This window comes from Myotis lucifugus, unplaced genomic scaffold (assembly GCF_000147115.1).
Source record: "Myotis lucifugus unplaced genomic scaffold, Myoluc2.0 scaffold_18, whole genome shotgun sequence".
In the NCBI taxonomy this organism is placed as follows: Eukaryota; Metazoa; Chordata; class Mammalia; order Chiroptera; family Vespertilionidae; genus Myotis; species Myotis lucifugus.
In genome coordinates, this window is record NW_005871066.1 from 9,435,358 (window position 1) to 9,452,244 (window position 16,887).

Here is a 16,887-nt window from a genome sequence, read left to right on the forward strand (position 1 = left end):
TGAGGTTTGTGGGGACCTATACGCAGAGGACTCGGGCGCAAGGGAAGATGCTATTGTGAAGCTCAGCGGGATGGACCAGCATCCAGACCACACCCAGACTGCTCATGCCAGAGCTGACAACATGGGGAAAGGCTGAATGTCCCCCTGTGGCCTGGGCTGAGGCATCTCACCTGCCGATTCTGAAAGCTTTTCAAACCCTTACGCATCGTCAGTGAGAACATACGTTTGCACAAGAACTTGTACATGAACATTTACTGCAGCATTATCCTAAGAGCCAAAGGGTAGAAACAACCCGAATGTCTACCAACTGATGAATGGATAAACAAATGAGGTATGCCCATTCAATAGAACACTATTCAGTCACAAAAAGGAATGAAGTACTGATATCTGCTACAAATTAATTTCGAAAACATGATGCTAAGTGAAAGAAGCCAATCGCAAAAGGACAAATATCATACGATTCTATTTATATGAAATATACAGAAGAGGCAAATTCATAGAGACGGTAGCTCACTGGGTGCCAGGGCTTGAGGATGGGGAATATCTATTAATGGTCACAGAGCTTATTTGGGGAGTAATAAAATGCTTTAGAATTCAACAGTGGTGATGGCTGTACAACTCTGCAAAACCACTGAGTTTTATGGCATGTAAATTAAATCACAGAACAAACAATAAAGTCGCTACCAAAAATAAAACCAAAGACCGCTTAGCCTGCCAGCTGGAGTGTGCTCTGACTGTGGACGAACAAATGAGATGGGCAGCGCGGGGAGTGAAGCTCTTATGAGCCTCACCTGTAAGTCAGATTTAACCAGCTTCCTCCCCTCAGTTCCACCTGGGTCCTGAAGGGGGCCACAGCAGCCACAGGGCTGGTTCCCGAATACCCCTGACATTTAAAGCGCTTCTGAGGACCTTGGGGCGCCCGTGCCAGGGCCAGCGGGGTGCTTTACCTCCGAGCCAGGCACCCACACAGGAAAGAAGGGCAAAGCTCATGAGGCACGCCTTTGGCCTTTGGGTCTTTTTTTAAAATTTAAATTCTGTATTGTTTAAAGTATTACATCAGTGGTTCTCAACCTGTGGGTCGCGACCCCTTTGGGGGTCGAACGACCCTTTCACAGGGGTCGCCTAAGACCATCGGAAAACACATATATAATTACATATTGTTTTTGTGATTAATCACTATGCTTTAATTATGTTCAATTTGTAACAATGAAAATACATCCTGCATATCAGATATTTACATTACGATTCATAACAGTAGCAAAGATTACAGTTATGAAGTAGCAACGGAAATACTTTTATGGTTGGGGGTCACCACAACATGAGGAACTGTATTAAAGGGCCGCGGCATTAGGAAGGTTGAGAACCACTGTATTACATAGTTCTCCTTTTCCCCCATTGACCTCTCCCCTGCCTTTGGTCTTAAGACTTACAAAGAATCATGTTTTTCAAAGCAAAAATTAGGACTGGTAATTGCGGTTTGTACTCAGAGGAATGGTAGGACACACCATTGTAAGTAGGGACTGTCTCCAAAAATCTGATCATATGGCTCCAGGTTCCCAGGATGCACTCATCTCCTTTTTTCCCTCTAAAGCAGTGGTTCTCAACCTTCTGGCCCTTTAAATACAGTTCCTCATTTTGTGACCCAACCATAAAATAATTTTCGTTGCTACTTCATAACTGTAATGTTGCTACTGTTATGAATCGTAATGTAAATATCTGATATGCAGGATGGTCTTAGGCACTGATATGCAGGATGGTCTTAGGCGACCCCTGTGAAAGGGTCATTCGGCCGCCAAAGGGGTCGCGACCCACAGGTTGAGAACCGCTGCGAGTTTCCTAAGAACTTAGCTTCTCTTGGGAGTCACAAGCAACCATTTTTCATACAACGCAGATCTCCTGGTGCAAGGCGTTTAATCAGAGCTGTACCTTTTCAGATTGAGAGCTTATCTAAAGCACCGTTCAGGTTGAATGGGGTGCCTGCCCCCTTTCCCACTGCAGGGCTCCGCATGCAGACCTAGAAAACACCGGTCAGGCCTGTTTCTTTGAAGCCGGTTTGGAGTTTTGGCAGGAAGTTCGGTGTGGCAAAACGTTACTCTTTACTCCTCCAACACACACCTGACCACCGTCCCCCAGAGCAGTGGATTTCACAGAGGAGGCACGGGGCATTCAGGAAGAGCTGCCTGTGTGATCTGAAATAGCTGTATCTGGTAGCTTCCACTGAGAGGGGCACTAACGCTGCAGGGCCCCTTTATCTAATTGGGGGATAGGGCCCAGGAGAAGTCAGAACTCCTCTTATAGCTGGGGCACTTCTTCTGGAAGGTCCTGCAAGGTTTGCACGCACCGGCGTCCACCATCCTCCACCTCTGCCACCCGGGACCAAGCCACTGCCATCTCGGATCCAGATTAATCCAATAGCTGCCTAATTGGTCTCTCTATTTCCACCCCTGTTCCCTGCCTCCCTGAAGTCTACTCTCAAGTCAGCAATCAGATAGATGCTTTTACTTTTATTTCTTTAAATTGATTAATTGAATTTTTAGAGAGAGAGAAACATCGATTAGCTGTCCCATGTATCGTATGCACTCATTGGTTGATTCTTGTTTGTGCCCTGATTGGGGATTGAACCTTCAACCTTGGTATGTTGGGATGGTGTCCTACCCAACTGAGTGAGCTACTTGGCCAGGGCCCAGAGAGATGCTTTTAAAACATAAATCAAATTATGCCACTCCTCTTCTCAAAACCCTGCAATAACTGCCCACCACTCTCAGAGTAAAAGTTTAAGTCCTTACAACAGCTCCCAAGGCCCTACGTGATGACCACACATCCCCACCCCCAGGTACTGACCCACTTCCCCTGCCTGGAGTCATCTTCTCCGGTCCATAGGCTCATCCCTCTGTTCCTCCCACTGATCTCAGCTCCTCCTGGCCTTGGTCTCTCTGCTGGAAGGTTTGTCCCAGTTACCTGCATGGCTCTCTCCCCACTTCCACTGCTTCCCTCTCAAGTTAACGGGGGCCTTCCCTGACCACCCTAGTTACCATGGCCATCCCCACCCTCCATCACCCTGACCCTGTTCACTTTTCTCAATAGCATTTACCACCATTAACACACACACACACACACACACACACACACACACACAATCTATCATCCCTGTAGAAATAAACAAGGAACAACCATATGAAAAAAGCAAAGACTACTTATTCATAGCTTACTATAGCCAGGGAGTCAGCCACTGTCACTTGCATTTTAGCAGAGACTCAGAGGTGAGCAGAGGAATGGAAAAGCTTTATCGTGGAAAAAAAGGAAGGCTTCAGGTATGCCTGGATTGGAGGCTGTTGGCATGGGGAAGCCTTAGGTGGGGTAAGTAGGAAGGGGGCACCCTGTGTGATTGGTTATAGGTGCATATTTAGCTTTCACTGGTCAATCCTAAGTTGGAAGCAGAGACAAAAAATTAGGGAAGATCTTAATTATATTAATTAAGTTCTGGCCACTTGGGGCTGGTTGTTACAGAAGTGATGCTCAGCTTCTTGGAAAGGGAGTTGGTCTCCTGGACAGGTTGCTGCAGGTTGTAGGTCAGAGTTCTATTTCTAGATATGGTCTGGCCCTTGTCTATTTGTATATTCAATGTCTCATCTCTCATTAGGATGCAAACACTAAGAACATTGTTTTATTTACTGCTGGATCCCCAGAGCCTAGAACCATGCCTGGTACTAGTAGGCAGTTGGTACCTATTGTTGATAATCATGATGTTTGTCTGGATCTGGTTAGAAAAGCTGTGACTGCTACGTGACCTGAGTAGAAAACCAACTACACCCATGCTTATTTCAATCCGATTCTACAAATGTCTGCTGAGTACTTGCTACATACCCAGGAGGCTCTGTATTGGGTTGTGGTTATTCACTCCAGTGTACACAGGACAAGTATTGGTGGAAAATGGGTTAAAGATCAGAATTTTGAATGCTTTAGCCTTTGCTCCAAGTTTCTCTTCTCTCCCACTTTGAACTCATCTCTACCTTTAATATCCTTCTCTAAGGTCCCAGGTCTCCTATCATATGTTCAGAGTCTGGCCCAGCACTCACTACCTGTGAAACTCATTTAGTTCTTTTGTCAATCAGCCTGTTCTCTTCTCAGTGGGATTATTCTTTTAGAAGAGGAGCCGCATCTTGCCCGAATACTGGTGACACATAGGAGGGTCTCAGTGATCTGAGTCTTCCCCCAAATTCTCTCACCTCTGTTTGGCCTTTTCCCTGAGCTCCAGCTCAAATGTTTCACTGACCTCAGGATCCATCTTCCCTGCTTCCAAGCTGCCATCTGGAGGTGTCTAAACAGGATGCTAGCCTGATAACCCAAAGCTGGGCCCCACGTGGGCATCTCAACTATTTTCTGACAACGGCTACCCATTACGTTTGTAGAAATATGTAAATGGCTCTGAATTATCTGTTCTTTCAGAAGGGAGATTCCTGGTTTTGGTTAATTTACCTTTCAGATAGAACACTCAAAGAACCAAGAAATAAATAAGCCAGAATGGACCTGGAAATAGAACCTTTGAGTGAGCAGGCTGCACTCAGCCATAGCAGGCAGAACGTAAGCTCCTCAAGGGCAGGGGCCTGGGCTGCTGCGTTTACTTATGAGTCTACACCTGGTGCACAGTAGATGCTCCATAAATAGTTATTGAACGAATGGGAGGAATAAACATGCACAGGAACTCTGAAATGAGAAACACCAACTTTGAATAGCAGTCATTTTCTATTATATCCACTCATTTTGTTGCTTTAATTTTCTCAGCCATCACAAAACACATTTCATAAAAAGGCAAACGGTAGAACTACAGATGTGAACGAGGGCTCTGAGGAGCGAGTGTGTCACTGCCCAGTTTCTGTTACTGAGCCACACATGCTTTTAACACAGACGGAGATGTGGTCCCTGGTCTCCGCCTCCTATTGAGCACATGAAAAGCTCAAACTCGAGAATTCACCACATGGTTTTAAATCCCTCAACAATTAGGGACCCCTCTAATTGTGGTCTAATCCCTGAACGTCTTTGCCCCAATTTCATAATGACTCCAAATCAGACAGGTCAAAATTAGCTATAATAAATTCATTTGTGTCTAAGGCCTTGGGAAAGAAATGGAGGAAATATTTCACAAGATCTGCAATGATCCCTGGCTTCATTTCATTCAGATCACTTTTAAAATATATATATATATATATTGATTTCAGAGAGAAGGGGAGAGGGAGAGAAAGACAGTAACATCAACGATGAGAGACAACCATTGATCGCCTGCCTCCCGCACGCCCCCCACTGGAGATCGAGTCCACAACCCAGGCATGTGCCTCTGACCGGAATCAAACCAGGGACCCTTCAGTCCACAGGCCCGAAGCTGAGCCCAACCAGCCAGGGCCAGATCACTTTTATTTTCCCCAAACCTGGTCAATGTTAGAAACCAATGGCCTCAACCCTGGCCCTCAGACTTCTGATTTCCACTAATTAAGTAGCCAAATGGGCAAAAGAAAAGGCAGGGTTCCTCTTGGCCAAAGCTCCGGGTGGTCTCCTGACCCCACGTCTGGAGTTCCTCAGGGTTCACATCTTGGGGCAGGAAAGACAGGAAGCTCTTCCTGCCCGTCACCAAGGGAAGAAAGTGAGGTGTTCAAGCAGCCCCCAGCCTCCGGGAAGTCCCTCCCTCTCGGAGCTTAAATCTCTTCCCCTGGCCAAGAAGCACAATTCCCTCCAGCCCTGTCATCGCTGAAGAAAGGAGAACAGCTGCTCACCGCCCTCCTTCTAATCATCCTTAATGGGCTCATAAACAGTTATTAGGTCCCCCTTCAGCCTTCTCCGAGCCTCATTCTATTTGCATTGAGGCTGAGAGCTTCTGAGGAAGGCGTTTTACTCAGGGCTCCACAGACTTTCAGAGTCTTAAATGGGTAATCGGCCACTTCACCCACTTTAACCTCCACAAATGAACAGCTCTGCCTTCTTTTGCAAAATTTAAACCTATTCAAGGGAGTTTCCTGGCAACCAGCCCTTATTAATTAATCATTGCCTGTGCTAGGCCAGGTCAGGGCATTTTTTGAAATGTTTCTTTTTCTTGAGAAGTCACACTGGCATGCAGGCACACAATAAACCAGCGGCGGCACCCTCTGAAGTTCTGCATTTGCAGGATGAATCTCCAGTGCCCCCTACCGGCCACTGTGGGGAGTCCTCAAAACTGGGCAGGGGCTGGTGCTCTGACAGACTCTCGCCTGGTCCTATCTTGTGGGTATTGGACGGATGCCTCTGCCACTGGGGAACAGGACATGGAGGTAAAACAGATTGCTCAGTCTCCACGAGGCACATGCTGAAAAGTTCCATTTCCTACCCCATCGTGGTCTGGTTTATTTTTAGGTCACTGCTCACCCCAGCTGCAGGGTTAGCTAGAGCGTCCCACTGTGTCCCCATCAACCCCTGACTCCCTCAATCTCAGGAGGCAGGAGAGGAGCAGGGTAGGGAGGTTGCAAGGTTCATGTGGGTTTTTGTTTTTGTTTTTGTTGTTGTTTTTTGGCTTTAAGAAAAAAAGTGACTTCATTTCACGAAAAATTTTAATCTGGATGGCTAAAATTAAAAGGACTGACAACACCAAGTGTTGACAAGGAAGGTGGGCAACCAGAACTCTCAATCATTGCTGGTGGAAGTATAGAGTGGAGCCACCAACTTTGGAATTCTCAGCAGATTCCAGCAATGGCTCGAGCATGTCCATGCCTAGGAACATACTCCCAAGAAACATGTTCGTGCTCACATGAGCAAGTTCACAGGACGAGTTTACAACAGTGAAAAACTTACAGCAGCCTTCACAACAGTGAGGAGAACTGGACTGCTGACCTACAGTACGACACGGATGAATCTCACAGACATGCTATACTCAGCATATGAAGCCAGGCAGGAAAGGGCACATCTGTGTAATGCCATTCATTTGAAACTCAAATAAGCAAAACTAATCTATGATGATAAAGACCCTCCTGCCTCCGGGGGGAGTCTGTTATCGAGCTGAATACCTCAGGTCTGGGCACTTTATTTAATATAAGTTGTACCTCAATAAAAAATAAAAGTAGGTGTTTACTGTTTTCTTCTTCCCAGAAGAATAACCCACTACTTATTCACCCATTTCTTTTTCACTGCATGGCTTCTTTTGAAAAAGATTTAAAGCAGTGGTTCTCAACCTTCCTAATGCCGTGACCCTTTAATACAGTTCCTCATGTTGTGGTGACCCCCAATCATAAAATTATTTTCGTTGCTACTTCATAACTGTAATTTTGCTACTGTTATGAATCGTAATGTAAAAATCTGATATGCAGGATGTATTTTCATTGTTACAAATTGAACATAATTAAAGCATAGTGATTAATCACAAAAACAATATGTAATTATATGTGTGTTTTCCGATGGTCTTAGGCGACCCCTGTGAAAGGGTCGTTCGACCCCCAAAGGGGTCTCGACCCACAAGTTGAGAACCGCTGATTTAAGGTGACTTACAAAGGTGGATGGTGTTGAACTGCATTTATAAATGAAGAATTCTGGGTAATGCTAAAAGGAAGGCAGGAAAATAAGATGAAGTCAGAAGTGTGGCTAGTCCTCAGCTTTACTATCAGAAATTTCTGTGCTCTTCCTAGGGACGGACTGAATGGAGCTGCCTAGCAATCAATGGGAAGAAGAAACATAATAAGTCCATGTCCAAAAGTCAGCAGTCCAGCTGGTTAGAGGCACAGAGACCTGGGGCCACCTTCTCCTGGGCCGTCTCAGAAAAAGGCCACTAGGCCATCAAACCCTTTTGTGCTGTTTTAAACATCCCCTTTGGGACCCTGGGTCTCCGAGTCCCTCAGGCCATATTTTTCCTCCCATGGCACCTCATAGGCTCCCGGAGAATTTAGGGGGAGGCAGCGTCCCTCAGAGCGTCGAGGTCCCTCTCTTGCTCTTCTGTGGGACCAGCAACCACACACTACTTACTTCCCTGGCGGAGGTTTGGGGGAAGCTCTGCTCTTGAGGGCGGGGTCTCTGTGCTTTGGGGTGCCCGGCTTGCCATCGTGGTTTCTGGAACCTGGGCCTGCATCCGAAGCCTGAGCTTGGCCACTCGGCCCATCTCCTTCCTCGTCGGTGCTCCTTGGTGGCCCGGTCCCTCCCGAGGAGACAGCGTTGCTTGCAGCAGCTCCCTGGGGGCTGGACTCTTTCCAACTTGACATTTGCATTAAGGAACCTTTCCACTTCCTGGCTCCAGTTTTTGAGTTGAATTCGTATTTTGCACCAGTCACTGGGGGTGGAAATACAATGACCATGTAAACAAACGACTCTCTCCTCCCCATCTCCACCCTGGCTAGCCCCAGCCCCGGAGCAGAGGAAGAATGCCAGAAGGTGAGAATCTGAGCATCGCCAGGACAGAAAGCAGGCTTGTGAACAGTGCAATCAGTCCTCACCAGCTGCCCTTTCCGCGGCTGCTGCGCCGCTCCGACCACACTGGTAGCAAATACTACGCCTCCGGGGACAGGAAGGTTCCGGGGACTCTCAGCCTGTCTCAGTTGCAAGATGAGAAGGAGGCCACACAAACCTGGACTCCATGGGAGCTTCGGACAAATTAGGTTCACTTTCTAATGGGGTTACCCATCTCATTCTGGGTTTTATATATATATATTATTGATTTTTTACAGAGAGGTAGGGAGAGGGATAGAGAGTTAGAAACATCGATGAGAAACATCGATCAGCTGCCTCCTGCACACCCCCTACTGGGGATGTGCCTGCAACCAAGGTACATGCCCTTGACCGGAATCAAACCTGGGACCCTTGAGTCCACAGGCTGACGCTCTCTCCACTGAGCCAAACCGGTTAGGGCTCATTCTGGTTTGTTTTTAAAAGACCCCTGAATGCCTGCTATTACAAGGCATTCCCCAGGGGAGGAGGAGAAGACTTTGACTGGTATTTATGTTAGGGGAGCAGAGGTTTGTGGACACAGACACACCAATCTGGCCCCCGTGGAGATGAAGCAGGGGAGCCATTTTTATCGTGTCGGAGCCAGCAGACGCTAATTGACGTGTCTGCTCACATGTGTCCGGTTGGCTCACTTCTTCCTTCTTCCTGCTTCACACACACAAATGCAGAGCGAAGGCCCTGGTTCCCCCGGCCTCTCCCTCGGAGCTTCAGGCGAGCCCCTGCTCCTGCCATCTCCGCTGAGGATCCACCAGCACTTATGCTAATGTGGGCACATTATGGTAACAAGTACCTAATAATAGAGGGAAATTTAATTCCAGCAGCAGCGGCAGCAGCCTGTCCTGGAGAGGAGCCATCCTCCTTCCGAGGACCACCGGGCCCTTTGCATGTGAGCGTGGCAGGGAGCCAACACACTTGCCTCCTGAATTTGGTTTCCTTCCCTGTATTCATGTCTATAATTGAGCCTTTGTAAGTGGAAGGATGTGTGTAAAGGAGCTAAATTTGGAGCTGATTTCATGGGGGTGAGGAGAGCTCTGGAGGCCAGCTTTACCTCTGTTTATCTTGCCAACCAAGAAGAAATTCTTGGCCCTGGTCTAGGAAAAAAAAAGAAGCCATCCTTCCCATTTCTCCGTATCTCTCACTACCAAATAGGATGGTGTTGGAAGCATCAGAAAGGATCAGGGATAGAAGGCTCAATCCCAATGAGCAGGGGGGAAAAAATGTGGGTTCTTGGATTCACCAGTTCCTTGACTTGGTTTGAGATTTAGAAAGGGAGGCTAGACTGTGGAAGGTCCTTGAGTAGGAGCCTGGAGGTGGAAACCCTCTGAGGCCTCACACACGATCACGTGTCTGCAAGCAGCTCAGCTCCGAGCTGGTCTCACTCGGTACTGCAGCCTAGAAGGGCCAGCGCTGTAGAGCTGACCAAACAGATCAAAACGGAGTTAAGGGCATGAAATTGGACCAGGCTCTACCAGCCTGGAATATGCAAGACACTCTAATGGGTGGGACGGCCACTTCGTTACCTGGGTCTGTGGCTTCACCGTCAAAGACCGTGCTCAGCCGGATTGTGTCCTAAGGAGAGAAGAGAGACAGCTTCCAGCACAACCTCACACAGTTTCAAGCACAATCCTCCTCCCAGGCAAGGCCACGCATCCTCACAGCCTCAGGTTCTTACCCAGGGCCTTCCGGGCGCTTATTTACTCGATGGGCACCGTGCCAGATGCTGGGGACACAGCAGTGAACAGGCAGGAGTGGTTACTGCCCGCACAGAGCTTGCGATCCAGGGGAAGCCACTGACATACAGGCGCTACCATACAGAGTGATAAGGGCTCTATGAGGCGGGGATAGAGGAAGCTATGGGGGTGCAGGTGGGAGTGGGAGGAGGACATTTAACCCAGACTCGGGGGTAGGAAAGCATCCTGAGTAAAAGGTATCTAAGATGCATAGAAGAAAGAGCAGAAATGCCACAAACACCGGCTAAGATCTGTGTTGCCTAAGCTCACTGTCGGGCAGACGTGGAAGGCAGGCACAGATGAGCACCCATGTGCTGCCAGCCTGGGCTCTGGCTGTGTCCCTTAGGTCAGTGCAGCGTTGCATCAGAGCTTGGCCTGCCTTACCTCCGCCCTGTGCTCCATATCCTTTTCTCCCCTGATCTGTAATCTGTGCCACCCTCTAGGACAGCGGTTCTCAACCTGTGGGTCGCGACCCCTTTGGCGGTCGAACGACCCTTTCACAGGGGTCGCCTAAAACCATCCTGCATATCAGATATTTACATTACGATTCATAACAATAGCAACATTACAGTTAAGAAGTCGCAACAAAAATAATTTTATGGTTGGGTCACAACATGAGGAACTGTCTTTAAAGGGCCAGAAGGTTGAGAACCACTGATCTAGGACCTGACCTCCGACCCCATTGAAACACCCTCTTCCCTCACATGATGTCCTCCAAGGTGCCATTCTTTGGCATGCTGATGAGGACTGCATTCGGAGTTTAGTGGGCCCTCCAACCCCAGTATTTATCACTGAAGCCACCACCTACTCACTTGTCCACAGCTCCCCAGCACTGAAGAGAGAGGAAATGGAGACTGGGTGGGTTTCATCGATTTGATCAGCTCAACAGCCCTGCTTTTTATGGTCATGGAGATTTATTTATTTAATTGATTAATTTAATATTACATAAGTCTGAGGCAGTCTCCGAATGAAGGGTACTTGCCTTAGACAATAAGACCTGGAAGCAAGAGATCACCTCTTCTTCTTGTTTGTATAAAGACCGACCCAGATAAATACTTCGCTGATGAGCCTGAAGCAAAAATTCTAGGGCACTGAATTGTCCTCCTGGCTGTGCTCATCATTCCCCAAAGTTATGGGTCTGGGATCATAACAAAGTCTTATTATTAGAGGTTGGGGGAGGTGTGTGTTGGGGGGGTGTCTTCTTTAAGTGTCATCAACTCAGTAAAAGAAAAACAAGGCTTACGATAGGGGGGAGTAACGCTCCGGCTATCACACTTGGCATTTGTGTGACTCTTAACATTTTCCAAAATATCTCCCCACCTGTTCTCTCAGGGCAGGCGTCCTCACTCCCATTTCACAAATGAGGGATCTAAAGCTTAAGGAGGCTGAGGGAGCCCTGGCCAGTGTGGCTCAATTGGTTGGGCGTCGTCCCATGCACCAAAAGGTTCGATTCCTGATTAGGGCACATGCCAGGGTTGTGGCTCAATCCCCAGTGGGGGTGTCTGGGAGGCAGCTGATCAATGTCCCACTCTCACATAGATGTTTCTCTCCCTCTCCCTTCTTTTCTCTCCAAATCAAAATCAATAAAAATATATTTTTTAAAAAAAGGAGGCTGAGGGAGTCTGCAAGATCATATGTCTAAATGGGCAGAGCCAATCCTAGACCCAAGAACTGCACTTTATCCATTTTTCCTCAAGGTTATGGAAGGGCAAAGGAAAGAAATCCTATTGAAGGCTAAAGCTTAAATTCTGGTCTTTAAGCTCCTCTCCCCCAACTCACTCTCCTGGAGAGCTGGTGTAGATAATAAACACCACTATTCAATATTTATGAAATCCAGTTCTTCTGCAAATATATCAGCAGACATGTTCAGTGGAGGGAACAAATTCTACCAGGAGCACGTCACCCAGCAATCTGTTCCAGTGGCCAAATACAAGCCTCTCCCTGAATGATAAACACCCCCCTGAGGCTGAGGCAGGGCCTGCGGGGAAGGGGGACGGGAGCCCCCCACAACCCTCCACCCAAGCCAGGTGCCCCGGGGCCAGCCGAGCTTACCACCACCACTTCTCTTTTTGTTTTCTTCATTTCTGCAGGGAATAGAACAGACAGAAGTTAAGCTTTTTGGACACTAAATTGACCTTAAAATTCTACCTCCACATGGGATTTCTCTTAAACAGGCTTTGAAATCAGAATGGCAGACACGGCAAAAAATTTTCTCTGTAGACATGTTTGCTGATGGCTTTCCATCTCCTCAGAAACACACACACACACACACACACACACACACACACTACACACAATACATAGAATTAAAAAACAAAGCAAAAAACTTTTTTGCTCTTTTTCCAGCTTATTATTATTATTGAACCTAGGAAATTAGTTTTTAAATGGAATTTAGTTTTAAATAAGTTATAGGTAAGAAAGAAAAAGAGAGTTGATATATTTGTTCATAATGTGGGGATGCCTTGTATCCATTCCCTGTGCCCTTTTAAAAAAGGAACTAGGGTGGGAAATCATTTGTGAAAATCTCATTTATGTAAATCATCCCATGTGATATGATTAATAACCATTATAATTAAATTTCTAATCCTGCTTAGATGTGCCGTGTGCATGTCAAACACACATACCTATGATTGGAGTGATTAAAACAATCATTTTTAAAAACACATTTTCCAATTTTTTGTCCTGTCTCCCCATGGCCTGGGTTCTCCTTGAGGCAACAACTTTCGGGACCAGGTGGCGACATCTCCTTAGCTTAGAGTTGGTCAGATCGACTTTGCTCAACTCACCAACGTCCCTGAAATCATTCCGTTCTCCCAGCCCATATGACTGCACCAGCCCCCCTTTTAACTATTCTGACCTAAATAACTTGGGAAATAATAAAATCCATTACAATCTCAGAATAAAGTATCATTTGTGCTTTAAAAAGAGGCATCTGTCCAGTACAGAGCATTAGCTGTCCTCAGGAGGGGTCAGCAGAGAGTACATACCGTCTGTATTTAACCCACAGAGAATTCTTTGATCCTGTCCCACCCAGTGGGGAATGGACCTCTAGGTGCTTAGGTTGAGCTGATTAGAAGTGAGTCTGGGTAGGGAACAGGCGGGGCCAAAATGAGTGACTGGAGTGGGCCAACGGCACCGTGTATCCTGACCTTACTTTTCTCCAGCTACGCCTGACCTCAGTTTCATTCCACACGTGGATGATGAGGCTAAAAACCCACCAAGACAGATTACATCCTGATTCTATGCCAAGTCGGAACCCTTTCATGTACTACGACAGAAATGGAAAAAAATGATGATGATGATGATGATGATGATGATAACAGCAACAAAGGGAATAGGCACCGTACATACCTCCTTTCTTCATCCTAGGGGGGAGAAAAGGGATGGATAAGAATTAACCTGAGAGCATTCTGTACTCGTACACTCACAACACGTTGCCCTTTGGGCAACTGTGTTCCCTGGGATTCAGGAGTGGATTGAAAGGAGCCAGGGATGGGGACTAAATTGAAGGCTGGGCTCCCACCCCTGCTCCAAACAGAGCAGCTCCATCACTATTGGTTTGGGGCTACGGAGGTTCTGAGAGTTTGATAAGTTTGAAAATTATTGCTTTATAGAACTTCAGGGAAAATATCTTCTCTGACAACTGGACGAGGCTTAACAACCCCAATCAGACTGACCGGCAATTCTTCCTGCCCCATTTTTCTTCCCAGTAGCTAACTGAGCAGAAGGCTTAGCTCACAGCAGGACGGTTCAAGGGCTGCAGCTAAACTTTGGTTTCTGGTAACATAAAAAGCTGGCCTTGGACTCTCAGACCCTTTCCCTGATAACCTTGGATTCTCTGATTTTATTCTATTTTGCTATTGAACAAATGTTGGCTGCCACATGGTATAACTAATTTCCAGAGAGAGCAGGTCTGAGTCTGAATTACTAACGAGTTTTTTTTTAAAGTCAACCATGTTGAAAATGACTAATATTTAGAATGTAAGTTAAAGCAAACAGGTACAAGGTGCATACTGAACTTTTAACCATAAATTGCTTGTGAGTTGCAGCAATTTGGATAACTGACTTGCTTTAAGAACTTCTGCTCAAATCCCACTACCATCTTTACAAGTTTAAGCATCACTTTTTGGAGTCAATTTATTTTTTCCCCCAAATCAATTTGTGAGTAGAGTCCAAACAAAAATGCCTTTTTAATTTCAGCAGATGCTAAAGGATTTCTTACCTTGAAGTCAAGGTTGCCAATAGCAACTTCCCCAATAAATATGGCAAAAATGCAAAGCACATCTTTATGCTAATGCCTTATAGTTTTATTCTGAGTCTCTCATCCATAGATTTTAGATTATTTGACAGTACTAGTTAGTCTTCAAAATACCTTTAAATGGCACATGAGTCTTATCACCCCTTCCTTTTGCCAGTGAGAAATTCTAAAACTCAAGTTCCAACACCATAAGATTTTTGGGCTTATTGCTAAACTGGGAATTTAGAATCCTGAGCTCAATGAGCCATGAAAAATAATACAACAAGCTTTTAAAAAACAGTGTATCGAAGCATTTATATCAGGAGCAGTACTAAGTGCTGTCTTTGCATTGGCTCATTTAATTGTTTAGTTTTCAAAAAAGGACACAGCTGCCACTTGCCCAAAGCCATGTACCTAGAAAATGGTAGAGCTAAGATTTGAACCCAGGCCTTATCTAACGCCAAAGCCCATTCTAATTGTAAGAGCTTCTGAAACTCAAGAAACTGTATCTGGGGGAAGCTTATAACAATCTAGTGATCTCTTCTCTTCACGCTCATACCTCACTTGGCCAGTAAAAGAAACCCTGCAGGATGTTGTAGTTAGAGGCATGTTAGTGGAGAGTAGGAGGGAGAGGAAACAGGTCTGCATTTGCAGCCCTAGAGCGTGAGAGATCAGGGCCATGTGTAAAAGAACAATGATTATTTTCCTTATCAGTTTTTGGTTTGATAAGGAAATCAGCTTAATTTCCTTATCAGTTTTTCTAATTCTATTCCATCCTTTAAATAGTCTACAAAGATGAGCACTGCTCACAGTTGGGCTTTTTTTCTGAAGCATGTATCCAGGGCAAGTCACCCAGGGGTTGAAACCCAATTTCTTTGAGAACACATCAAGGACAGGACAGGCGCCCAGGAAAACCAAAGGAACCGTCTCCTGACCCAGCAGGTGAGGAAGAGGGTACACCGTGACTAAGGGCAGCTAGGATTCTCTCCCCATGTGTCCTTTCCCTTCCTTCACACCAGGCGCCCTCTCTACCCTGTAAAGAAATTCTTTTCCTTAGCCTGACATCACTGGAAACAGTGTCCCAGAGGCAGTTGTGGGAAGGGCCCAGCCCACTGGCAACTTACAGAGGTTTCTTGTGCTTCCCAGTCTTGCAGGGACAGTGCCTGTGGATGGCTTTGGCCAACTGGACGATCAGAGCCACCAGGAGAACCAGAAGCAGGATGGAGCCCAGCGTGATGACGAAAGGCACATACCACGCCGATGGAGAATACACGTTCTTCCTCCGGATCTGGTAGGTGATCCTGGGCTTGAAGGACAGAGAAGGGGGAGGGGGAGCGGAGGGTGGTGGCATTCCTGACAACAGCACTTCCCCATGTTGAGTGTTTATTTCACTCTTTGTTCTTGTTCTATAAATGGGACATCTTTGTGTGCATAGTTCTTGTTGCTTCAACCCATCGCCCTATTTATAGTCTTTCCAGAAACCCATTAGATCAAAACACAGAAAATTTAGGGAACTGGAAAGCAGCTCTAAGCCTAATTTTATTCTCTGTCTTTCTTCCCCTTCCCCAAAGCTAAAAATGCCATTGGCTTTTTTCCCTGCCCCCAAATGGCATAGCTCAGGGACTAATAGCGCCGTTGTCTCTTGCTGGGAAGGCATGAGCCGCGAAAGTTGTTTTTTGTGACACTTTGGTAGGTTTGTTGGTGTTCACTCACTACAAGCTGCCAGGTGAGTGGGTTGATATCACAGTGAAACCTCCAGCTCAGCGCTTGCTTCTTAGGGTGGGAGACAGACAAACAAGCCATGGGGATCTCAGGAGTGCGGATGCCACAACTGGGTCTCTTTCGGCGCCTGCTTATTTTTCTTCCTACCATTTGTCACAATCTGTAGTTATTTTACTACATCGCATACCTTTATTAAATTTCATGTATTTGTAATGTCTCCCCCTTTACCTGGAAAATGAACATTAACCCACTCTTGGTAAGACTCTGAGAGGCAAAATTTGACCATGTATCATAGGTGATTTTCTAAGGTTTTGATTGCCATTCCTTTGGCATACTACACGTATGGGGCTGCCGACCAAGGGCGTGGCTTTTACTGGGGACAAAAGGAAAGGGGACAAAAGAGTCACACAAATATAAGTCGGTTCCTCCACAGCACAGGGGGAGAGGGTCCTGTTGTCAGAGTCCAGACTCTCCCTCCCTCCCTCTCTTTCGGCTCCTGCTTATTTTTCTTCCTAGCATTTGTCACAATCTGTAGTTATTTTATTAAATCGCATACCTTTATTAAATTGCATGTATTTGTAATGTCTCCCCCTTTACAACGGTGGCTTTCAAACTTTAGCGCCTGTGAGAATCCCAGAGTTTAAAAACACAGATTGCTGGGCCCCAGCCCCAGAGTCTCTGATCTACTAGGTCTGGGGATTCCAGGTTCCAACGTGCTTTCCGTGAGGTTGTGGTGATGACCATGGTTGG

General features: G+C 46.4%; 1 protein-coding gene across 1 annotated transcript in view; it reads right to left on the reverse strand.

Annotated features, from left to right (window-relative positions):
• Positions 1 to 7,512: 7,512 nt before the first annotated feature.
• The window catches only part of CDHR3 (cadherin related family member 3), a 53,071-nt gene continuing 43,696 nt past the window's right edge, over positions 7,513 to 16,887 (reverse strand). The window contains exons 15-19 of the mRNA XM_023751017.1: positions 15,540 to 15,721; positions 13,530 to 13,543; positions 12,231 to 12,262; positions 9,969 to 10,017; positions 7,513 to 8,275 (exon numbers count right to left, since the gene is read on the reverse strand). Coding sequence (XP_023606785.1) covers positions 7,971 to 8,275; positions 9,969 to 10,017; positions 12,231 to 12,262; positions 13,530 to 13,543; positions 15,540 to 15,721 — 582 coding nt within the window. The 3' untranslated portion in view covers positions 7,513 to 7,970. The remainder of the gene's footprint in view (positions 8,276 to 9,968; positions 10,018 to 12,230; positions 12,263 to 13,529; positions 13,544 to 15,539; positions 15,722 to 16,887) is intronic.